The following is a 26,525-nucleotide window of genomic DNA, read 5'->3' as shown; positions in this document are numbered from 1 at the left end:
AGGGTGTGTGTGGAAAAAATCAGTCCTGTGATGCACTTAAAACAATTAAAGCAAAACTGAATAAAGTGACATGATGATTTATTTTATCATTACAAACTGATTCAAGTCCATACAGACTTTTCTACATTTGGTGCAGATTTTATCCTCTGCGACCATGACTTCACAGATGAACAGTTGTAGATTTCCATGCAGAGAGAAGGATAGGACAATATGGCAACTTACTCCAACTACCTGACTTGTATTTTCACTTCAAATATTTATTTTAAATAATTACAAATTGAATGTTAAAAACTGACCTGTGATGCAGACAATTCAGCTCCATCCTCAGTTTTACTTGGCAAAGTCTCTGTTGAAACACAGTTGAAGAAAGTGAAGATATTTCTCAAGGAAGTTAATCGATTCACATTTGGCAAAACACTCATGGAGCAAAGATGAAGCGTGGCTGAAATGACATGACTTTACCAGCCCCCATATTGTGTACTGCTTCATTGTATCACCAGCAAATGACGCCATGATTTCTGGTCTGTGTTACGAAGGAGCAGAACTCTTACAACACAAAATTTGTTGCATCCAGCAACTGGAACAATTATTTTTTTCCCTCTGTTTAATTGGTTAAATCTGTTTATGAATTCACTTTTAAAAAAAATCTATGTAAAAATTGGGTTTTTGGGTGTGTGGAAGTTTTGGCTGGGGAATGCAACAAATAATAGGTGCTCTCCATTTGGCCTGTTTACCCTTCAATCGCGCCATGGCTGATCCACATCATCAACTACTCCCTCTTAACCAAAGCACATTCATGTAAAAAATATGGTTTTTCAATATTAATTAAGCCTATGCTGAAGCATGAATAGTAGTTATTGAAACACTTTATGGTAACTGCACTATTTCTTAACAAAAAGAGATAGAAACATTGTCACTGCATGAAGCATTGTCAGATAGGGTGGCAAGTGATGGGAATCATTTAGTAACTGAGAAGTGACTTCTGTTTCCTGGACAATACAGGGAAGAAACAAAACTACCCACTCTCCATACAGTGAAAAAATGCATTGTATACATATGAATTTACTAAATGATCATTAGGAAGATGAAATTAGACAAGTGCTGAGAGACGTTTAGCTCGAGGCAATTATGGTTAGCACAATGCAATTACAGCACCAGCAATCTGGGTTGAAACCTGGCGCTGTCTGAAAGGAGTATGTACGATCTCCCCGTGCCTGTGTGGGTTCCCTCTGGGTGCTACAGTTTCCTCCCACCCTCCAAAAATGTAAGAGGGTTGAAGTATTTGGCCGGCATGGGCTAGTGGGCAGAAGTGCCTGTTTTCATGCTGTATCTCTAAAATTTATAAAGAATAAATAGCATTGAGCTATGTATCCCACTCGTATGTAATGAGCCATTTTACCTGTCTTACACTTCAAGCCAAAGCCTATTTCACTACAGGAAGCTTGAGATAATTAACGGGGTGCTAATATTGACCAATATTTATTTCTGATCCAGCAACACTTCAAAAAGAAGAATATCTTATCATTGCCATCCTATTTTCATAATTCTTGTTACTGTGAGTAACAAAGTACAAATTACTAAAATAAAAGTTTGTGGGAACTTCAACACATAAATTGGCAGCGACACTGCCTGCATTTTATAAGTGAAAATGCATTCAGCAGAAGATCATTGGTTATGAAATGCACAATATAAATACATCTTTTGTGGCCTGCCAGAAACTTTGGAGAGGGACTCACATCTGCAATCCACCACTTTCCATTTCACACTGATTAAATGTGTAGAGGGTGGAGTCAAATTAAATATTGCATTTGCCACCTGAAGACAGGAGATAAAACCTATTGCATATTCCAATGTTATTTTTAAATAAGGAAAACTGAAGAGCACTTACTTCTATCATTGATCTCACTTGGTGTCAGAGCTGAAATATTTGCCACAATGGTGATGTTTCCAACATTAAAACTGATGCTAGAAAAAGCGTTGACAGCTTTCCCCCGAACCAGAAACGTACCTGCACATGGAGAGAACCCATAGGAAACGTCAGTATAACCGAGGTCAATTTCTCTCACGATTTCCGGGTTTCACTTGAAAAGAGACAAGTGTTTTGCTCAGGAGTGTAAAGGAAGAATTAGTCAATCAAAATCTTTCTGTTAATGAAATATGAAATTGATAGTCCTGCGTCAAGGGGAATGCTCTGGATGTCTGGCAGAAATCTCAGCGTGCAGGTGTAATTGGTGCTTGGAGTGCAACATGAAAGTCTGCAGATGCTACGATTGTAGTTAAAAACATGGAGATGCTGGAGGAACCCAACACGTCTTGCAGGGTCCGTACAGCATTTCGGGCTGAACCTTTCTTCAAGGTATGGAAAAAAGCAAGCAGTGCCTGAACAAAAGAAATAGCAGGATGAGGAGTACAGATCACCATAATTGAATATATATGGCCAGGAGGAATTGATAGGGGGAGGCGTGTGCGTTTGACTCTCGTGAGGAGTTGGCTGGCAGGGATCAGAGAAGTCGATGTTTGACTATATTCTGCTCATACCTTGATGAAGGGCTCAAGCCTGAAACATTTGTTATGTATCTTTATCCTTGCTATATAACATACACTGTTTGATCTGCTGAGTTTGTCCAGCACCGTGTTTTTACAAATAAATGGGACTTGCTCACAGAGGCAACTTGTTCATCATGGGACAAGTTGAAAAGCCTGATTTTATCCTACAGAATTCAAGGATGCTAAGCTTAATTTAAATCATAATTTCAGAAAGATCTGGTTAATCATTCAGTAAATGCTTAATTCCATTAAATTATTCAGCTCAAGGAAAAATGAGCTACCTTCAGAATTCATCGAAAGGCTGTAGGCTCCCAAGTTGCCGTCAGGATTCTCAATGGCTTCAGAAAAGGTTTCATTAGGTCCAATAAATTCAAATTGTAGCTCGATGGGCGCTCCATGGGATACAGAAATGTTAATTGTCAGATCACTGCCCAGCTCCAAAATGTCTGAGTTCACTCTAGCCTCCAAACCCTTGATTGGTTCCACAAAATGAACTGTAAAATTATGAGAAACCTCTCGAGCGGTCACATTATTCTTTGCTAGGATGGTTATCCGATGTGTGCCTGGACCTATCAGTTGTTGGATGACACTATCCATCGTGACATTCTGAGGAATAATTCCTTGGTTCACAGTGAAGGTGCGAAGGGTGACCACTCCAGTTACCATAACATAGGTTATATTTGTACCTGTGGAAGTAGAAGACTGACTGATTACTCTTAGCTTATTTAATCAGACACATTTAACAGCATTAAACATGTTTTTTATTTCATAACCACATAGAAAGAGTTAATGTCAGCCCAACTCATTGTCCCTATAACCCAGTGGTTTTCAAACTTTTTCTTTCCACTCACTTAAGCAATCCCTATGCCATAAGTGCTCTGTGATAAATAAGGGATTACTTAAGATGGTAGGAGAGTGGAAAGAATAAGTTTGAAAACCTCTGCTATAACCTGTTCTCCTCATATTTGTATCAGTTTCCCTCTAACTTGGTAGTTTTTAAACTGCTCTCCAAAACTCACATCCCACCTTAAGCAATCCCTATGCCACAGGTGCCCTGTGATTAGTAAGGGATTGCTTAAGATGGGATGTTAGTGGAAGGGAAGGTTGAGAATCACTGCTCTAGACCCAATTGTTACTGAAATATTTTGCTTGAGGAAAATTGTCATTGGCCCGTTTCCTTTGGAGTTACGAAACTGTGCACATAACGAGTCAATTAGGTAACGATTAAAACAGTGGTTTTCAAACCTTTTCTTTCCTCTCACATCCCACCTTAAGCAATCCCTATGCCACAGGTGCCCTGTGATTAGTAAGGGATTGCTTAAGATGGGATGTGAGTGGAAGGGAAGGTTGAGAATCACTGCTCTAGACCCAATTGTTACTGAAATATTTTGCTTGAGAAAAATTGTCATTGGCCCGTTTCCTTTGGAGTTACGAAACTGTGCACATAACGAGTCAATTAGGTAACGATTAAAACAGTGGTTTTCAAACCTTTTCTTTCCTCTCACATCCCACCTTAAGCAATCCCTATGCCACAGGTGCCCTGTGATTAGTAAGGGATTGCTTAAGATGGGATGTGAGTGGAAGGGAAGGTTGAGAATCACTGCTCTAGACCCAATTGTTACTGAAATATTTTGCTTGAGAAAAATTGTCATTGGCCCGTTTCCTTTGGAGTTATGAAACTGTGCACATAACGAGTCAATTAGGTAACGATTAAAACAGTGGTTTTCAAACCTTTTCTTTCCTCTCACATCCCACCTTAAGCAATCCCTATGCCACAGGTGCCCTGTGATTAGTAAGGGATTGCTTAAGATGGGATGTGAGTGGAAGGGAAGGTTGAGAATCACTGCTCTAGACCCAATTGTTACTGAAATATTTTGCTTGAGAAAAATTGTCATTGGCCCGTTTCCTTTGGAGTTATGAAACTGTGCACATAACGAGTCAATTAGGTAACGATTAAAACAGTGGTTTTCAAACCTTTTCTTTCCTCTCACATCCCACCTTAACCAATCTCTATGCCACAGGTGCCCTGTGATTAGTAAGGGATTGCTTAAGATGGGATGTGAGTGGAAGGGAAGGTTGAGAATCACTGCTCTAGACCCAATTGTTACTGAAATATTTTGCTTGAGAAAAATTGTCATTGGCCCGTTTCCTTTGGAGTTACGAAACTGTGCACATAACGAGTCAATTAGGTAACGATTAAAACAGTGGTTTTCAAACCTTTTCTTTCCTCTCACATCCCACCTTAAGCAATCCCTTACTAATCACAGAGTACCAGTGGCATAGGGATTACTCAAGGTGGAATGTGAGTTTAGGGGAGCATTTTGAAAATCACTGCTCTAACTCTATCACTTACCAACAAACTAAAGGCAATTTTCAATAGCTGATTAACCGACCAACCTGCAGGTCTTTATGATGAGGGGTGGAGCGAGGTCATTCATAGAAAACCTGTACAGTTACAGAAAGAATGTGCAAACTCCACACACTGCCATCTGACTTCATCACATGCAGAAGCTGCGAGACCTACACAGGCTGTGGCCAACTTGCGGTCAGGGTCCCTCACGGGCTCGGGCTGCTGAAGACTGGTTCATGGGAATCAGGTATCAGAGCCAGGATTCAAGAGGGTGCTGAGGACAAGAAGGGCTCCTGAAGAACCTCAGGTGCTGAAGGCTCTACTAATGGTAGTGAAATTATCTGTGCTTGCCTAATAACTTCAGAAGGGAAGGGGTGCTTTGACATGATCAGTTCGGATCTGAAGCTCAGATTGCCAATGAATCAAATGGGAGTCTGTGCGGCTGCCAAGGCTGCGGGAGCACTGGAGGCGAATCCACGGACACTCAGTGACTCTAAACTGACTCTCTTTTGCTCCTCTTTCTCTCTTTGTGTAAGGGGTCCCAGGCCACACTAATTGCAATTCTTTGCATTACGACAGGCAGAAAACAATTTTGTGCAATATTACCTGTTCTGTACCATTACATGACAATAATGGAATCTTGAGCCTTGAATTACGCTGGGTGGATGGATTCAGTCACGTAATCACCAACCTACCACAATGTGCTGCATAATGCCTTCATCATCACCCTGAAGAAGTGTTATTTGCATCAAAGTATAAAATTACATGCAAAAATAAACTTTACCTTCTTCTACTATAAGCTGAATCCACAATGGATTTCCATATTGAACTGTGCAGTCATTAATATCTTCCGATTGATTGGCACTGTAGCACTTGATTCCAAAACCACTGATTGGCTGTTGGATTGAGACCATTTTCTGGGCTGTCACATGCCACTCACTCGTTGTACATTCAACACTGATAGTGAAGACTCCTGGAATCTGATACTGGTAAGTCATATTACCAGCGGACCTGTAAAAAAAAGAAAAAAGAGGAAGTTAAGAATCACAGCATATCAATGAAAGGGAATGTGTTGTGTAATTGGAAACAAAGGCATTGTCATTAAACAAACAATTTATTTCTGATTTTAGTTCAGTTGATGCAATACATGTAGCAAAGATAGTGGCGGCCATTGCAGATATAGACAAAATAAAGGCATACCCTGTATAACACAGTTAATATGTTCCAAGCAAGTTCATTACAATGTACTTTACTGTAATAAATTCCAATCCTATAAAGGGGATACATAAAACTGATCTTTATTGGCAATAAGTGAACATTGTTAATTTAAGAAATTATTTGTCTTATGTAGCTTTGTGTCAAATCGGCCATATGAGAATTTCATCAAAGTTAGGTCGGTACTGCTGCGGGTTAGTACAGAGAGCCCGATCACAGTGGGGACAGCAATAACTTTCAACACAGCCACTTAACTCTCTCTATTCCACAGCAACCTCCAGGGGTTCCTTTCCATACAAACTGGCATTGTTCGGTGGTTTGGAAACTCGCTGGTCTGCCATATCAGAACAGAGACAGAAAAAGCCATAGGTTCCCATCAGTGCAGGGCAGCGTGTTGTGGGAGAGCTCAGGGAGCCCAATTACAATGGCGACAGCAATAATTTTCAACACAGTCACTTAACTCTCTCTATTCCACAGCTCAGCACCTATATTTCAAATATTTTAAACTAGAGTCTTGCACAGTACAGTATAATGAGGTGGTTTAAATAGCAACAACAATAAAACTTTAATAAAAATTTAAAACTGCAGGTCAGAAAGTTCAAACCACATTATATCAAAGCCAGCTCTTTTCAAAACCATGTTATACATGGTATGCCTGAAATCAATATCATGAAAAAGAAAATCCTGAGGAAATTAAGAGAACTAACAGTCGATTAATCCTTTGGATCTAAATTTTATTTACAGCATTGTAGAAGCCGATTCTGTGCTCCCAATTGACCTACTTTGAAGGGTGTGTGCAAACCAGAGCATCAGGAGGAAACCCTTGCAGGCAGTTCTGGATTCAAACTTGAGTAGCTGGCACCATAACAGTGTTGCACTGACCACTCACCTGCTGATGACCTGAATCCTAAGTTTACAATTTAGCTACAGAGAGACGATTTCTGAAAAGTTGCCAGACCTTTAATTTTAATTTGATTTAATTTTAATGTAGACATACATTGGCCATTTCAGCCCACAAGTGGCAACCAGTTTACACGCAATTAACCTTCACCCCAGCACGTTTCGAACCGTGGGTGGAAACTGGAGCCCCCAGGGAAAACTCGAGGAGAACGTACAAAATCCTTACAGACAGCGTGAGATTCAAACCTGGTCCCGATCGCTGGTGCGATAAAGGAATTGCATTAACCGCTGTGCCAACTGTGTCACCCTTGAAATTGTTAAAATGAAAACAATAACTCTGATTTATATTTCCATTATTTCAGCCAATTACATTTTCAAGCAATACTCACTGCAGTGGATTATAGGGTTCAATTACGAAGCCATCACCAGTGTTGAGGGTGCAGGTTAGATTCCCAGAATATGGATGCAGCAACCACTTTTGCGAAATAGTGATATTTTCTTGGACTCTGTACACATCACCAAGTAGCAAATGGAGACCTAATTAAAATATCAACCAAAATGATAAGTTTTATCTTCGGACCCACCTCACTATGGTGGATGGCAGAAGAAAGCAATCCTGCAGTATTATTTCTTAAAGGAGGATGCTGTAGCGAATTCACCTGAATGATTTTGATACATTTTCAGCTAATGATTCCGATACAGATGGAAATCAATCAAGTACCAGATTTTTACAGCATTGCATAAGGCTAAGTTGGCTATTGTTCGTGCATGTGAAACAAGAAAGTCTGCAGCTGCTGTGATTTTAGTTAATACACAAAAGTGTTGGAGGAACGTAGCAGGTCGAGCATTGTCCAGAGGAGTCTTTTTCTAAGTTGATGCATGAGGCAACAACAAGGTAGTCATGGAGCAAAGGAAGAGTTGGGGATCTTTGCCCATGTCGGCTTGTCGCACGTGGTCAGCCAAAAGACAGGCATCGTTGAGACCCGTGAGGTTATCCATGGCTACCCCTTTGACTTGTAGAAAGTGCGATGATTCAAAGAAGCTATTTTTTGAATATTTTATTTTTGTTTTTTTACGATATATTAAACTTTCTCACAAACACTACAAACAAAAACCAAACAGTCCCTCCCCTTCCATACATACAGATCCGTTCACCATGAGCTTAAATATATTTTAAGTATATAGATTAGAGTTGGGGAAACTACATTTTTATATATAATAGCTACTTTTATATCCTTTTTTGTTTCTTTTTATTACTGCATCTGGGCCCCTATGTGGTTAACAAACCTTTACAAAAGTGTCATATTTATTCTTTAAGTTATATGTGATTTTTTTCCTAATAGTTATACAGCTGTACATTTCCGCAGTCCATCGTGCTATACGTAGAGGGGAGTCGGACTTCCAAGTGATCACGATACATTTTTTCGCTATGGCCAGCGCTATTTTTATAAATGAGATTTGATATTTGGTCAATTTGTCACTTATTTACATGAAATTACCTAATAGATAAAGCTCCAGGTCACCCGTGAAAGCCACTCATGTTATCCTGGTTAATTTTTCTGCAATTTCTTATCAAAATGGCCTAAAGAAGTTATTGAGGGTGAGGACAAGTTCTACCAGCCAGAGGAGGGTGGTGGTGGAGAGTCCCTAACTTGGGTCTGTTGTCAAGGAAGGAACAAAGGGCCTTGAGGCCTTCAGTATGTGGGATGGAGGTGTAGTGATTGGATGCTCACATCCATGGTGAAAATGAGGCAGTCGAGTTCAGGGAACTGGAAGCTGTTGAAGTGATGGAGGGTACGTGGATGTAGGTAGGGAGGGACTGCACCAGGGGAAACAAAATGGAGTAGAGGTAAGTAGATACCAGTTTGGAGGGGCAGATGATGGGTCTGCTGGGACAATTTGCCTTGTGGATCTTGGGGAGAAGGGAGAAGCAGGCAGTGTGGGGTTGACAAAGGGCTCTGGCCTGAAACGTTGGTTATAGATCTTTGCCTCCTATGGACGTTGTGGGACCTGCTGAGTTTCTCCAACACTTTAGTATTGTAATGCGCGTGGAAAGAACCAAAGACATGCTGATCCAAACCAAGGCTTTTGTTCTTTCAACGAGCTTTACAAATTTATTAACTAAAAGACTGGAGCACATCACAAGTAGGTCGACCAGTCCAGAATGACCTGGTCTGGCTAGGAGCAATCCTTTAAGACCTGCCAGTAGGTGTGGCTACACTCTCAGCCAATCACAGTCATCCTACACTACCATCTGTACATATGTACATATACACATTGGTGATAGAATCTGTATTATCACAAGTATATAAATATGGTTTATACATTGGGAACAGAGACTTAAGGCTTTATTTTAGGAAATCTGACCAAGAGCTTTGATGACGTGTTCAGCTTCTTCCATGTCCACATCCACAGGTTGATTGCTGGTTGCAGGAGGTTTTGATCCTTTGCCAAGTTTCAAAGTTCAGATTTATTGTCAGAGTGTATACATAACATCAGATTCAACCCTGACATTCTTTTTCCCATGGGTCACAATATCTCCACTTAGATATCGGGTAGAGAAGTTGAATGCAAACATTCAAGGCTTTATTTCAGGCAGTGTGATTTAACTCCATTAATATTTGTGAGAATAATGTCGTTTAGCATTTCTCAGCAATATTTCTTACCTTCTTTGCAATGGTAGTCTACAACGAGGTAATTGCCCAGGCCTGGACAAAGGTCACCAAAGGAAGTCTTGTCGGCTCTAATTTGGCAAGCCTGTAGTCCATGGCACTGACCTTAAACATAGGTTATATCTGATGACATCTGGGGCATATATGCTGTTAAATAAGCATGCAATCATGCAACTTCTCAATATGAACATACCCTCATCAACAAATCTGTACCACTAATTTCATGTGCCTTGGATGGGTTGCAAAATTAACCAGAGCAAGATAAACCACTCAGTGTTTTTCATTAAGTAGAGGCTTCAGCTCATACTTTGGGTTGTTAATTTTGGTCTCCATGAGGGCCATAGATAGAGTAAATGCACACAGGTTTTTTCCTCTGAAGTTAGGAAAGATAAAAACCAGAGGAAATGGGTTAAGGGTGAAAGAAGAAAAGGTTAAAGGGAACATTGGGGGAACTTCTTCATGCAGAGAGTGGTAGGAATGTGGAACAAAGTACCGGCTGAAGTGGTGAATGCAGACTTAATTTTGACATTCAAGAAAAATTTGAACAGGTAAATGGATGGGAGAGGAAGGGGTATGATCCGGGGGAAGATCAGTGGGACTAGGCAGAAAAAAATAGCTTGCCACTGACTAGAAGGGCTGAAGGGGACCTGTTTCGGTGCTGTAATGTTCTATGGTTCATCCAGAAGAGAAGTCCCGAAACAACAAAAGAAAATGATGCCTTGCAGAGTGTGAAGGGAAGAACAGGTTACTCCTGATCATCTTCCCAGGGTACTTTATTGGCACTTTATGTAGCGTGCAGACGTCAGAAGCTTTCACTCCATGAGAAATTACCCATCATGCTTCTGCCTCTGACTCCATATTGGAGTTCTGAACAGTTCTCTTCGTCTTTAAATAGATGTTACAAAAATGTTACCTTTCACTTTATCTCTTGTATCAGTCCAGCTGCATTCTTGAGAGATGGATGGGGTTACAGCCTCCAGGGCACAGTAAGTGGCAGACTTGCGGCCGTAAAAACTACTATTGACTTGAATCACTGTCCCAGACTCGCACTGCAGGGTGGCATTGAAGTGATCACAGGCGAAGGCTCGGCTGGACTCTGATACAAACACAATGGTACTAAAGGTAAATGGGTAGTTTATCTTTTAGAAAAATTGGATCGTCACAATGTTAACAGAGATCTCCAGCCGGTCTCCTCATAATACAACAATGTTTTTTCCTTCTATTTCAAGATATTTATCACTTAGAACTGAGAATGAGGAGAAATTTTCTCACTCAGCGAGTTGTGAATTGATGGAACTCCCTACCACAGAAAGTTGTTGAGGCCAGTTCATTAGATATATTTAGGAGATTGGCTTTCAGGATCAGGAATATGGAGAGAAATCAGGAATAGGGTACTGAAGTCATATGATCACCCATGCAGTGAATGATGGGGCAAGAACCATGTGCTGAATGGCCTTCTGTTTTCTATATTTCTATTGTTACGCCTCACCAGCAGCAATTTAAACAGAAGGGTTAAGTTTAAGACAAAATGTATTAACAAATTAATGTAATAGAATTACCTCAAAAAACTTAACTCCCCAACATAAGCCTTTATGGCAATTCTACATTCACAACGGATTTTTATAAGGTGCATGTGGGGAAAAAAAACCCAGACCATTACAGTCCAAGCTCAAAATGCCCCAAAATATAACTCCCAAAACAAAACCTCAAGTCAGTCATGTCAAGTATGTCGGTCATAAAAGGTACAATACACAGAGTCTGGTCTCCAGGCTTGGTTGCACGTTGATCTTTTAGTTGGTGGTAGAGACAGATGGCTGTGATCACTGTAGACTTACAACTTTCCTGAGTTTCGAATGTGGCAATGATCACCTTTGATTTCTTCATACGGGAATCTTCACCCAGTGACCTCCTAGTCACTACACAAGATTCATGCCTCCAAGACCCACTTTAGGGTTAACAAGTGACCTTCTGCCACACAGGTCTTACCCTATAAACACCCTGTCTTGGGTCATCAAGTGATTCCTGTCTTTCGAAGTCCTCCTTTGGGAAGGAGACTGGGGAAGCCCAGGTCAGACTGTGGTGGTCCACCACCGGCCTACTGCAGGGGGCAACCTCTGTACCTGCAGGAGTGTAAGGGGACAGGACAACACCTGGCCGGCTGTCAATCAGTCGGCCTGAATGGATCAAGCCCCACCCAGTCGGATGTCAATCACCCTCCGGGATATAAGCCTGCACCGGCATCCCGAGGTCTCACTCAGAGTTGCTGCAGCCACAGCCAGCCTGGCTCTGTGGAAGTCTTTGTGGATTAAAGCCTGTTGTAAAGTCTTTATCTTTGTGTGTGTCTGATTCTGGCTAACAGGGCACCACACAGACACAGGCACACTCTGGGTATCAGAGTGGCGCAAACTGCTGTCAGGACGACAGCACTAGCCCCCACAGACAAAGTACCTCAGTCCTCTTTCTCCCACTGAAACTAATAGGTGAGCACAGACAGTCTGACTGACTGCCCTCCAACCAACTGACCAACCCATTCAAAGACTCAGCACATTGTTTCAACACTTCACATGCAGCGGTCAGTTTTTCCCAGTGCTATATCAGTGCTTCACAGCAGTGCACGATCCTTTCTTTTCCCCCATAGGTTCAGTCCTGTCCCTGGTCCTAAAGTAAAATTATCCAGGGCCCATGACACTATATTTAAATATGTTCCGGAAATTGCCCCAACCCATCTCCAAATAGCCCCAATAGTATTTTTAATCTGCCTTAAAGTGGTTGAATTTCATTTTTGGCAAAGACTTGCCAGTTTGAAGAATCCCAACTTCATATGCCATCTGGACCTCCATCTACTTTTCTGCAATCTTGACAAAGAAACCTCAGAGATGTTGGCCAAATACACTATTATACTGATGTATTTTTTTTTAGATCCCTGGATCCAAGTCTTCAGGTGATGATTTCTGTTGGCCATTTGCACAGATTTTAATTTTTGTTCTCAACAGATCCAACCTCCGCGAACATGCGCAGGATATTCACCAATACTCTTGACCCACTCCCTTGGTTTAAGAGGTTGAGCACATTCCCCTCCTGCTTCCCCATGTCAAACAGGAGACCTAGTTATTGACATGTTTGTAAAACAGGCCATATTACTGTATCATCCTGGGTCACAAATGAAATAATGGAATAAATAGAAGATTGTATTTGGGAGCAGTAAGGAAATGCTGGTAGAAAAAGTGCACTTTTCAAAAGAAAAGACAGATGGTAGAGGAAAAAATAGATGGAAATGGATGAACAACTTGAAAATATATGATCTGTAGAAACAGCAATAGAATGGGAAGAGAGGGGAAGCTGGCTGTTATGTATGGGAAGAGATCATTTTGCCTCTATTGAGCACCTCAGTGAATGCACCAAATAACTAGGATGTGCCATGCCGGAATCACTGAAGGAAATGGAAAGTAACATTACTTACCATATTCACAAATGAAGTGAAGCTCCTGGCTGCAGTTGTCAGTGCTCATCCAGTGGTAACTAGAGCTTTTGAGAACGTAAGCACACGCTGCTGATGGAGAAGGCTGGTGTTCGGGAGCCCAGTGATCATACATCACATTTGTACCATCCAGCCAGGCCAGGGTTCCTGGAGCAAAGTCATAAAGAGATATTTTTAAATGCAAATTTAAAAGAAAGAAATCAGGTTCAGCTAATCAGGAGACATGGCAAGATGGCATAGAGGGAAGACGTGCAGTTCCACCTTTCCCCAGGTAGACTTATAAATACCTGATTTTAAAACCTGTAAAAGCGGTTAAAAATAGTATTTACAGATTTTGGAGGCTTTTCTACTGTTAAATCAGGCCAATGAAAATATTTTGATTGGGGGAGATTTTAAACTGTGTTTTAGATCCTCCAAAAAGTATAAGGAAATCAAAGACGGCAATACAAATAGGAGCTCTGATGAAAGATTTGAATCTGGTGGATATTTGGAGGAGAGTAAATGCTACAGAGAAAGACTTTTCTTTTCATTCATCTCGACATGATTCATTTTCTAGAATAGATTTTTTTTTGGTATCGGCACATTTGCAGGGTAGAGTACTACAGGATTAATATAAAAGTCGGGTTATATCGGATCACTCGATATTGTTTTTCTCCTGTGCAAGTCCAGAACTGGTGCAATTGTCTTATAGATGGAGGTTTAATACAATGCTGCTGAGGAAACCAGAGTTTATTATTTTTGTTAAGGAACAGATTGCTTTATTCTTGGCTGAGAGTATTAATTCAGTAAATAGTAATTTTGTATTGTGGGATGCTTCGAAAGCGTATTTGCGTGGGCAAATTATTAGTTACACTACGAAAGTTAAAAAACAATGTGGCAGCAAGGTTCAGCTAATCACCCCTCTATACCATAAGATAATGGTTAATATTTTCCTGTACTCAATCCATATTGCTAGATTCTCTCTATAGATTAAAAATGTATTAATCTTTGATTCAAGGATATCCAGTGATAGAATCTCCACAGCCTTCTTGCTTAGAATCTTCAATGTAAAACTTTTACAGATGTCAAAATGCCATCTCTGATTAAGAGATATTCCCAGCTGGGTATATTTGATCTAAAAAAATTATCTTTGAGGAGAGATTAAATCATCTGGGACAATATTCGCTGGAATTCAGAAGAATGATAGAGGATCTTATCAAAACAAAATCATGAAACGGTAGAGGCAGTTAAGTTGTTTCCATTGGTAGGTGTGACCATAACTTGGAGGTTTTGCCTCGAGATTTGGAAGAGTAGATTTAGGGCAGAGATGAGGAGGAACTGCTTTTGGGGGGCGTGGCAAGATGGCATAGGGAACAGACGTGCCTTCCAGACCTCTCCTGCCTCTGATTTATTGTTTTGTCTTTAAGTGCCCGTTAAAGTTCTTTTAAAAGTTTATAAATAATAAGAGGTGCTGGATTAGTGCCTAATAGTTTATATGCAAAAAAAAAAGGTAAAAGAAAACATCAACAGACTGTTAAAAAACTACATTTTCCAAAATTGTCTGAGCCTACTTGTTTACAAGAAGCCAGGACTCAGCGTAGAATGGATCCAGAAGAAGACGTACAGAATTCGGCATTGAAATTCCGTTTTATACTGGTAAGGCTCTCTGAAGGTCGCATTCAGCAGCTTTCAGAACAAAGGGCTGGCCGGGTGCCAGTATTTCACACAACGGCCACTGTGAGTGCTGTTACTGAGACTTTGACAGTTGAATCAGCTGGGGCGCCACCAGCTGGAGAGTTAAAGAGCTGTCATTCGACTGCTGTAGTGATGGCGCTGCAAAATGCATCTTCAATTACAACGGTTTTTCCAGACATTGATTCAGTCAAGATGATTAAAGAGATTTGGCTTAAAGATAACCCTGATCTTCAGTCTCCTGGCATTGCTGGGGGGAATTTGAGAGGGATTTTTATACGAAGTCAAACTGCTAGAAAAGATACTAAATTAAGGGAAGAGACAGAAGATCCCGTGGTCTCTAAGGAACAGCAAAACCCCATTATGCCTGAATCTACTTCTGTTGAAATGTCTGTTAAGGATCTTGAAGATAAGATATATTCTGTATTGAGTCACTTAGCTAATTTTGTGAACCTGTTTATTTCCAAGATTAATGCGATGGTGGAAGCCATTAATGGAGCTTTTAAGCTTGAAACCATTGAAAGATTTGAAATGTGTGATCAAGGTTTAGTCGATGTACAGGATCAACTGCAAGATGAAAATAGAATAATTGAAACATTGCAGATCCAAAATAAAAATTTAGCAAAAAAGGTTGATTATTTGGAGAATCAATCTAGACGGAACAACGTGAAAATTGTTGGTTTGCCAGAAGGCATAGAAGAACCAGATCCAATAAAATTTTTTACTCAATGGATTCCATGAGTGTTAGGACAGGATAAATTTCCTGAAGGTTTAATACTGGAACGTGCTCATAGAGTTTTAAGAAGAAAATCTTTTTCAGGACAGAATTCAAGACCTGTTCTGATCCGCTGTTTAAACTATTGTGACAGAGAGATAATTTTACGTACGGTTATTAGAAATGCCCAGCAAAATAGATCTCCTTTGATGGTTCAGAATAATCCTGTTTTCTTCTATCAAGATTTGAGTCAAGAAATTATGTTTCAATGACGCGAATTTAATTCTGTGAAAGAACGGTTGTGGAAAAAAGGCATAAGGCAACATTCAGGTATCCTGCGGTACTGAAGATTTTTCAGGATGGAAATCAGCCAAAGTTCTTTGACAATCCTAAAGAGGTTATGGACTTTGCGCAGTCTCTCCCAATCATGCAGTTTCAGGAACGATGTACTCCTTCAAGGTCTCCAAAGAGAGTAGAGATGTAAGGTGGGATCCAGATTTTTAAAAGAAATGGAAGCAATGGTGACCGAAGTGGTAACGTTGATTTAAAAAAATAAATCTTTTATCTTTTTTTTGAGAAGAGTTTAAATAGTTTAAATAATGATGATAGTTTAATGAAATTGGAGTTGGGAGAGGGAACTGGGTGGGCACTAGTTTCCAGAAGTCATCAGCTACCTGTGAGTTATCTCACACCAAATATTTTGGGGGAGTTACCGCTTTGGGCGGTTTAAACAGGAGGAGGTAGTCGTGACCTCCGACATGTTTTTTTTTCTTTTTAATTTTTGGGTTAAGAAGTGAAGGTTTTTTTTAAATTATTTTTTTTAAATAAATAATTTTTTTTAACTCTTTGTTTTCTGATTGTAATTGAGAGGGAATTAGGAGGCTTTTTCTCTCCTTTTTTTTCTCTTTTTTTTAGGGGGGTTTTCTCTTTTTTCTCTCTTTTTTAAGAGGATGATGTCAGAAGATAATAAGTCAAAAATTGAGGATGTTGAATTAGATGAAGAGGAAGATGAGGGGAAAGGTGATAAGAAGAAAAAGAAGAAAATCAAGTACAAATACATTGAGGGAGAAGAGTTTAATAAAATTAAGTTAATTTCGATAGAGAATTTTGAAGATGTTATAAATGAAGAATATGGAGAATTTTATAAGAGTTTGAACTTTCTTTTCTTTCTTTTTTATATAAGGGGAGGGGAAGGGAATAAAAAGTTTATCTGATTGTTTTTCTAAGGGATGTTTTTGTTCTCTCGATGAATTATAAAGGAAACTTGGTATTAATGGAAATTCTGTATTTATGTATTATTAATTATGATTTTTTTGTATAACAGATATGTTGTTGATATATGATTTTAATATTTGAACTTAGTTTTAAAGTGGATTTCATTTGTTAAATGCATGTATTATGTTTGATTTAAATATATGTTTAAGGGTATTATTTTAGAATTGATATTTTTTTGTTGTTAGTAATTTTTTTGTTGTTAAGTTTTATCCTTTTTTTGTAAGTGGGGTTTTTTCTATTTTATTTACAACATTGTTAATTAATTCTTTACTCTTTATTTTGGGGGGAGGGTTGGATTAATTTTAAATTAGATGATTAATGTTGTGTTATAATTATTGAGTGGGTTAATTTGTGTAGTTTAATGATGTAGTATTCTAATTTTTATTATCTTATTTTTTATTATTTCTTTAAATGTAATTTTTATTTTATTCATGTCATAAAATTTTAAATAAAGTTTAAAAAAAAAAGGAGGAACTGCTTTTCCCAGAGAGCAGTGAACCTGGGGAATTCTCTGCCCAAGGATGCAGCACAGGCTGCCTCGTTAAACATATTTAAGATACATTTTTGCATTGGAGGAGAATTAACGGTTATGTGCGAAAAGGCAGATTGGTGAAGCTGATCTTATTAAATGGTGGAGCAGACTCGACAGGACAGATGGTCTACTCCTTTCTTTTTCAATCTTTTTTATTGGTTTTAACCTATGCAAAATACATAGGCATATATGGTAATAATAATAAAGTAAATTAATATCAAGTTATAAGTATCAAATAACAATGAACAAGGTGCATGTTATTAAATGGAAAAAAGTAAAAGAGAGAAAAAAAATCATGTATTCCTAAATCATGAGGGGTGTTGGCCAAGTTAAGGAGTCCACTACTGATATGGGGTCATGAAAAAATAGATCAAAGATAATTAGTCTACAAGTTTTGAAAGTAATTAAAAAAAGGACCCCAAAGAAAAAGAAATTTAAGATCTATTGCAGTAGATGGCCTTTCCAGCAATGAGAGAAGCAAAGCCACGACATGGGATTGTGAAAAGGTCACTATTAAATCCATTAGCCCACTCAGTCCAAAAATAGCAATGAAAGGGCTAGGAGTCCAGTTAAATATTAAGAACTAACAACAAGGTACGAAATACCCCTTGCCAGAAATTAAAGAGAGAGGGACGTAGCCAAAACATATGATAAAATGTACCTTCCTCAGTTATGCATTTATCACATTTAGAGGAAATTCGAGGATGAAATCTAGATAACTAAACCTTGGAAAAGTGGGCTCGATGGACTACTTTAAATTGAATTAATGATTGCGTAGCACAAAGAGAAGATGAGTGAACACATTTCAAAATGGAATCCATGTAGTTTCAGCAAATGTTTGTTGAATGTCTTGTTCCTATAACTTCTTAATACCACCCAGGGAACTATTCCAAGATTTTAAAAGTAATTCATAAAGGGCAGAAAGCAATCCTTTATGATTAGGTTTAAAATTATATACTTCCCATATAAGGTTAACATCGTAAGTCCTGGGGAAGCTTCAACGTTAAAGAATTTAAGAAGCTCCTAATCTGTCAATAACAAAAAAAAGTGACATTTAGGCATTTTAAATTTAACAGATAATTGTTCGAAAGAGGCAAAATTTTGGTCAACATGTAGATCTAGAAAAGATTGCCACTGAGTATAACAATATCTTAGACCAAAGATTAAAAAAAGAGTTATGTAGAATAGGGCTAATCAATAAAAACCTATAGTAATGAAAATGTTTTCTAAATTGAAATCAAATTCCCAAAATGTCCCTGATTATCAAATGACCATTAAAGGCAAGGGTGCTCCAAGTATCGGAAGGAGACAATACATTTTAGTAGATTTAATCTCTAGGTCAATCCATTTTGAAGCACCTTAGCATTCATTATGATGAATCTAAATAGTAATATATCTAATAGTCACTGCCCAGTCATAAAATCTAAAATTGGGTAATGCCAAACCTCCATTTATTTTCATATTTTGAAGGAATTTTTTTTGAGGCAGGGGCATTTGTCTTTCCAAACAAAAAGAAGAAATGAGAAAATCCAATGAATCAAAAGAAAAAAAGATTTAAGAACAAAAGAAAGATGTATATGGATTTAGGGAAAATATTCATTTTGATAATATTAGCACATCCAAAGTCATCGAAAGAGGAGACTCTTGAGATAGGGACTTCTTAATATGACCCATTAAAGGTAAGGAAATTTTCCTTAAACAAATTATTAATTTTTTATAGTGATACCTCGATAGTTAAATTGATTTTTAAAAGAGACAGAAGAATCTAAGGTGCAGAAAAAGTTCAAAACAAATTTTTCATTCTTCTGCAAGTTTAATTTATAGCCTGAAAACTGATCAAGATGGTCCACTCCTGCTCTTATTTCTTATCTTCTTATGTAAAAAAATAATTAAATGCAGCACATTGTAAATTATGATTGTAAATGGTAATTCCTTTTCACCACAGCTCCATTTCGTTACATATGAAATGGCTTCATATTTCCCAGCACTTGGACACCCACATTCATATTGATGAACCAAATCACACCTGTGCTAAAACCCAACTCTTCCCCAGTGAGGCTGCTTGAATTTGGACAATGTGATATCAGTTAAATAATCATGGATGCAGAGACAAATGAAGAACCAATTAGCCAATTTGAGTGAGGAAAAGAAGTGTACCATTCATTGGGAGTGAGATGACATAGTAGGTCGTCCTTTTACTGCAAAAATAGTTCAGGCAATGTGGTGAAAATAATAAATCCAGAAAGTGGATTTCAGACAACCATAGTCCAAATTCATTAACTTCATTCAGATTATTAATTGCAAATCAATAGATTAATGGCAGGCCTGAAAGTGTTAAACTAAATATCTTTTATTTTGGCCAAATGGACTTCAGTGCTATAAATCTGAATACTTCAGTCATAAACTACTTCCAACACTCAGAGTTATCCTTGCTGTCTACCCTTGGAATTTTGAAGTTTACATCGTTGAAAAGAATCATGTGTGGTGGGTCACCACTAGGCAGGCAAACCGGCCCCGCTTGTAAGCCACGCGACGGGGCAGCCAGCCAAACTGGCGCTGTCGGGGGTTTTTCCCTTCCTCCCAGCACGGGACTCAGAAGCCCCGTGCCGGGGTCCACGTGACTCAGAAGCCCCGTGCCGGGGTCCACGTGACGCCCGGGTGGCATCAGTGCCCTCCAGTGCGGTTCTCACCCAGGTACGGCCTGGGAGTATAAGTCCAGCCAGCAGCCTGCAATAAACTAGTCTGCTCACTGAGCTCAACCGTCTGGTTGTGTGAGTTCTTTAGGAGCAGAGTAGCTGCCGCTACACATGTTGAGATTATTGACTGATTTGAGTTCTTTCAGTGAACAATGAGTTCAGCTGTAGAAAGGTTAACCCATCCCAATTAATATTTAAACTTTCCCATAAGTCTTGGAACAAGTCAAACTGTTTTAACGTGTTTTTATTTTATCTCACGATCAAACATTTCACAAATTGTGGTTTAAGGCAATAAAGTTCAAAGTTCAGATTTATTGTCTATACATAATATCACATAAAACGCTGAGATATTTTTTCCTGCTTATTGGTCGTTCATAAAACTGTGCTCAAGAAGATATATACAAGTAAACAAGAAAGGAATGTACACAAAATGACTGCGCAATACAGAGAGAAAGTAATAAATAAAGTGCAAATGTAAGAGTCCTTAAATTTTAACTCCTTCAATCCTGACCTGCAGGAAATTGCAGAGTTGTGAATGCAGCTCAAGGCATCGCACAAACCCCACCCCCACCCCTTCCACTGACCCCCTTCTGCAATTCCTGCTACCTTAGAAAAATAGCCATTGTATTAAAGAGCCCATCTTGCTTTGGTCATGCTCTCTTCACCATCTGCTCATTGGGGCAGAAGGTGCATGTAACACCAGATTCAAGGACAGCTTCATCCCCACTGTATTCAGACTCTTGAATTGACCTTCGATACACAAAAGATTATCTCCCGCATCTCATTGAGAACTGAGGTGAAACACAAAAGACACTGTGATTGTAGTAAAGAATTCAGCAGGTCTCGCAGCATCCAGAGGAGGTAAAGACATTTCGGGACTGAACCCTTCCTGCATTATTTTATCTGCAATTTTCTCTGGAACACACTGCAGCACTTTTATTTTGCGTGACCTGTTGTATTTAAATATGACGACTTGCCTGGATAGCTCGCAAACAATGTCTTTCACCGTACCTCGGTATATATTAGAATAAGAAGCGTCTTTCACCATATCTCAGTACACATTAGAATAAGAAGTGTCTTTCACCGCATCTCGGTACACATTAGAATAAGAAGCGTCTTTCACCATATCTCTGTACACCTTAGAATAAGAAGCAACACACAATTCAGTTCAAAGGAGATGAGGTTGAAAGTTGACATCACCAGCAGTGATATCATTTTTCTGTGGCATTGATCAATAGAAGAATGCAGGAAAGCTCAGGGAAAAACTCTTCAAATATTAAAAGGGAAAGACCAGCAATGAACTGTTTCAGAAAACAAAACTTCATAGATGCCTTGAAAATTTTCAATGACGTTGTAATTCATAAATTGAAACAGTCCCTGATGGAATTAACTCTTACATTCAATCATTTTTATCTCTTTGTTAAAGGCTCACTTTGTGTAGGTTAACGGATTGACAGGCTGAATTTAGTGAGGAATGCAGAGAAAAGGGAACAATGATCCCAATCCCACACTTTCCCACATTTTTTTGTTCTCATGAACTCTTACCTTCTGAGGTTATTTCATCCTGGGTTAAGTTCTGTTTCCATGGAGCCAGTCCAATCCACCAGCCCTTTTCCACCTCCAGCTGGTCCTGGAAGAACTCCTGTGTTTCCTGATCCAGAATGAAGGCAAGGTGTCCCCCGCCTCGCTCGCACCATTTCTCTGCGCCCTGAAAATCGCGTGACAGCCGAATGATTTCATAGCAGCTTCTTTGGAAGACCAACTGTGATTCTAAGCAAGGACTTGCATCAACGTGAAGGTTTGTAAAGGCTAGGATGAAAAAAGGGAGAAGTCTCATCCCTGACCAACCTGAAGTTTGAGTGTCTTAAAAGAGCTTGGGAGGGAGCAGAGCTCCCTGTATAACTGCACTCCAAACTGAAACTAAGCCCCACCAAGCTCCAGTACAAATTGGGATGGCAACAATAAATTACAGCTTATTGATGTATTACAGCCTTGGACAACAAGCAAAGTTTTAATACCCATGAAAAACCATTGCATGAAATCATCTGGCAACCAACTAAGGTTAAGTATTACCCCCCCTGCCCACTGCATGTCAGAGATAACACAAACAGATGTCCTTTTTTCATTACTGGGATTGTGCAGGGTTGAGATAATTGGCCTTAATTAAACAGCAAAGAGAGACTGTTTAAATTAAAAAGGGAAGCTTTCATTATAATGGCACAGCTGAAGGATCAGATACAACCTGAATGTAAGTGAGTGCCATCATTCTGTCACAATGTTGACTGTTTCAACGAAGAAGCACCATTATGTTTTGTCTCTATTGTCCATGATATAACTCTCCTAGTGTTCTCCTGTTGCTATCCTGTATGGATAACTGACCAGCTCTATCTTTCACCATCATAGAACTGAGTAATCGATTCAGGGGTGAAAGTTCCATTTGTCATTCTGTTGCATAGATCATGGGTAATCTGCTTTCATCCCCCAATATTTGCTGGAAAATCCATGTCTTATATGGAAATAAATCTGACCCAATTTGCATTCCTACATTCACAACCAATTAGTTTGTAACTCTGCAATCAACATCTCCAGGATGAGGATTCAGTGTTCCATAAGAGAGACTTTGGAGACTATATGAAGCTGGTCTCATTAGGAAATATTCTTTTTGTTGGACTACAACAGATCAATCAGTAAGTCTAAGACTTTCCAAAATATCTAACTGATATTAATGTAAAAAGGTTGGTTTTACTTTAAGTAATGAAAAACATATTAGTGTCTTCTCAGTGTAACTTCTGTTAAAATCAGGGGCTAATTCATCATTCTATATAAAACCCTTCTCCATTAACAATGGCATGAAGCAAGGCTGCGTTCTCACACCAACCCTCTTTTCAATCTTCTTCAGCATGATGCTGAAACAAGCCATGAAAGACCCCAACAATGAAGACGCTGTTTACATCCGGTACTGCACGGATGGCAGTCTCTTCAATCTGAGGCGCCTGCAAGCTCACACCAAGACACAAGAGCAACTTGTCTGTGAACTACTCTTTGTAGACGATGCCGCTTTAGTTGCCCATTCAGAGCCAGCTCTTCAGCGCTTGACGTCCTGTTTTGCGGAAACTGCCAAAATGTTTGGCCTGGAAGTCAGCCTGAAGAAAACTGAGGTCCTCCATCAGCCAGCTCCCCACCATGACTACCAGCCCCCCCACATCTCCATCGGGCACACAAAACTCAAAACGGTCAACCAGTTTACCTATCTCGGCTGCACCATTTCATCGGATGCAAGGATCGACAACAGACTCGCCAAGGCAAATAGCGCCTTTGGAAGACTACACAAAAGAGTCTGGAAAAACAACCAACTGAAAAACCTCACAAAGATTAGCGTATACAGAGCCGTTGTCATACCCACACTCCTGTTCGGCTCCAAATATGGGTCCTCTACCGGCATCACCTACGACTCCTAGAACGCTCCCACCAGCGTTGTCTTCGCTCCATTCTCAACATTCATTGGAGCGACTTCATCACCAACATCGAAGTACTCGAGATGGCAGAGGCCGACAGCATCGAATCAACGCTGCTGAAGATCCAACTGCGCTGGGTAGGTCACGTCTCCAGAATGGAGGACCATCGCCTTCCCAAGATCGTGTTATATGACGAGCTCTCCACTGGCCACTGAGACAGAGGTCCACCAAAGAAAAGGTACAAGGACTGCCTAAAGAAATCTCTTGGTGCCTGCCACATTGACCACCGTCAGTAGGCTGATATCGCCTCAAACGAGCCTGCAGCTGATGTGGACATTACCCCTCCATAAACCTTCGTCTGCGAAGCCAAGCCAAAGAAATAAAATTTATTCATTTAGTTCTGTTGTGTAACAAAAAACAAAATGAAGATACATTTCCAATGTGTGATTTACTGCGGGAAATGACTAAAACCCACCAAACTCAGTCTGAATCTATTTTACTTCTGAGTCTCAGAGCATGGAAATGGACCTTTCGGTCGCAATTGTCCTCGACAACCAAATTGTCTACCTGAGGTGGATCCATTTGCCTATATTTGGCCCATCTAATCCTTCGTTCTTCATGTATCTGCCTAAATATCCTTTATATATCATAATTGTACCCATCCTCCAGTGGCAGGCCACCCTCTGAGAGAAGAAACTGCCCTCAGATCCCCTTTAAATCATTCCACTCTCTCCTTGAATCAATGCTCTCTAGGTTTAGACTTCCCTATCCTGGGAAGCAGACGGTGATTATTCACTCTATTTCAAGTCAAGTTTATTGCCATCTGATTGAACAAGTACAACCTGATGAAACAGCGTTCTCCAGTGCTCGGTGCAAAACACGACACACAACCAGACATAACACACATACAGGCAAACAATACACATGCAGGACAAGTATTCATATAGACCAAGGGTGGCCAAACTTGCTTAATGGAAGAGCCACATACGATAAACTTCTGATTTAGAGACACAGCACATGAAAAAATGTTACAGACACATTTTTATTCTTACAAGCATATTTTGATACAAAAAATTATACAAACATTTAAGAAATACATGTACATAATATTTATTCATGTATGTTGTTTTTATAATGCTAATTTGTAGTACTGTAATTTCAATCATCAAATATTTTCAAAATCCTGACTGATTCTGGCAGTAAGTTGTTGAAAATCCAGTTAATTTGTTGTCAGTTATGTCTGTCATGTGTTCATTTGTAAGGATGTTGCATTATACGTTCACTTCTTGCAATTTGATGACTCCATCTTCCTTCACAATATTTTCACAGACATTTGTAGCAAAATTAAAATGAAAAAAAACAATAAGCACCAACATGTGGAATGCAACCAAACTCTACAGCAGCCAGTATCATACTAACACTCTGCTACCCACAACACAGCCACACACGCCACAATCACGCGATCACCAGCCATGCCAACTAAAACTGCATTGCGAGCAGCTCGTACGATTCCTGTATCATCCAACCTATTTCCACGAAACACACATTATATGCCAAACAGCATGTGGCTTGCGAGCTGTGGTTTGGCCACCCCTGATCTACAGGTACTCCCCAACTAATGACTGCAATTGGGATCGAAGGATCTGTTGTATCTCGAAGTGACGCAAGTCTGAATTTTGCCCGCACATTTGGAGTACCAAAGTCTTAAAGCAAACATTTTAATCAAATCTTTCTTTCATCATAGATTTGACGCTAACAACCTAAAGCTTCCTGAATTTGACGATCAGCCTTGGTGAATCTTTCCACATTCTGGTCCATGATTACCTTGATAGTTGGCGTCCCGGGATCCGTAGGCTGGGCACAGCCATCTTGACTCCTCTCTGCACGTGTGAGTCTTCGGTTGGCACCTGCGTGGTGAGTTCTCATATAGGAGTTCGGTTGGCACATGTGCGACCATTAAGTGCCCCAATGATATTGAATTTTCACCCTTAACGCTCACGCATGTGTCAACCAAATTCCAATAGGTGAATTCACCTATGCCACAGTGCCACAGGGCGATAGTCATTGAGGCCTGTTATTCTTGCCCTCTTGGGTAGCAGGTTGATGGTGGCTGCCTTGAGCCCTACAAGAATGATAAACTCCTGTAGTAAGGTATCTGTAATTCACAGTCATTCAGTACCCAACCAGGTGTCTGCCTTATGTGGATTCACCTTGGAATGGGTTCTCCTCACCTCAGCCGCAGCTATGCAGGGAGCCCGTTCATCAGGGAGACAACAAGAGGTTTTTTTCAGCATCATCCTGTTTTTTTCATCAAACTGTGCATAGAAGATGTTCAGACTGTCTGGAAGGGAGGCATCATTCTCCTTAACTCGCAAGGTTGACTTGTGATCTGTTCTAGTCTTCGGTCCTAATGCCTTGATGTGGGTCATGCAACTTCGTCTGAAGTCTACAGAAAGCTTTAAGATCTTTGAGTAAATCGTATTGTCTGTTGTAACATCTTCAAAAATCATCTCCTCAATCTGCATCTCCAACAGTTGCAATCTCCCTTCAATATCCGGTCTGAAATTCCAATATCTTTTGGACCACCAAAAGATCTGTCTGCATTTGTGAAATGCACTAAATACAACTGATTATAATTAATTTATCTATTCTTTAACATTTTTTATTTCTTTTTCTTGGCATATGTGGCAAATTTAATTTATACTAACTGCTGTAATGGGTGTATCTTACATTCTTGTGTGCCTGCAGTAAGTTAAGAATTTTAGCGCAACTTGTACTCATGTATATCATTTTTGGCCCATCTGATCTCTTAATGCTCTCATTCTTCTGTTAACATAGCAGTTCATGCAACGCCTTTACCGCACCAGCGATCAGGACAAGACCTTGGTTCAAATCCCGCACTGTCTGTAAGGAGTTTTTTTTTGTTCTTCCCCTGTCTGCATGAGATTTCTCCCAGGGCTTCAGTTTCCCCCACAATCTTCAAAGGAGTACCAGGGTGTAGGTTAATGGGGTGTAAAAT

At 39.7% G+C, this 26,525-nt stretch overlaps 2 protein-coding genes across 2 annotated transcripts in view; both read right to left on the bottom strand.

The window, feature by feature from the left end:
- The window catches only part of pkd1l2a (polycystic kidney disease 1 like 2a), a 93,100-nt gene extending 92,678 nt beyond the window's left edge, over positions 1-422 (bottom strand). Inside the window, exon 1 of the mRNA XM_069899441.1 lies at positions 297-422. Within this exon, the coding sequence (XP_069755542.1) occupies positions 297-422 (126 nt within the window). The remainder of the gene's footprint in view (positions 1-296) is intronic.
- A 2,353-nt stretch (positions 423-2,775) lies between these two features.
- LOC138743838 (polycystin-1-like protein 2) lies at positions 2,776-25,374 on the bottom strand. Its single transcript, XM_069899440.1, has 9 exons — positions 25,331-25,374; positions 24,926-25,032; positions 21,597-21,860; positions 13,145-13,309; positions 10,598-10,780; positions 9,679-9,789; positions 7,405-7,549; positions 5,682-5,908; positions 2,776-3,233 (listed from the first exon to the last, which is right to left on the bottom strand). The coding sequence occupies exons 1-9, from the start codon at positions 25,372-25,374 to the stop codon at positions 2,776-2,778; spliced, it is 1,704 nt and encodes a 567-aa protein (XP_069755541.1).
- Positions 25,375-26,525: the final 1,151 nt, after the last annotated feature.

Source organism: Narcine bancroftii, chromosome 10 (assembly GCF_036971445.1).
Source record: "Narcine bancroftii isolate sNarBan1 chromosome 10, sNarBan1.hap1, whole genome shotgun sequence".
In the NCBI taxonomy this organism is placed as follows: domain Eukaryota; kingdom Metazoa; phylum Chordata; class Chondrichthyes; order Torpediniformes; family Narcinidae; genus Narcine; species Narcine bancroftii.
This window is presented reverse-complemented; position numbering and strand designations above follow the sequence as displayed.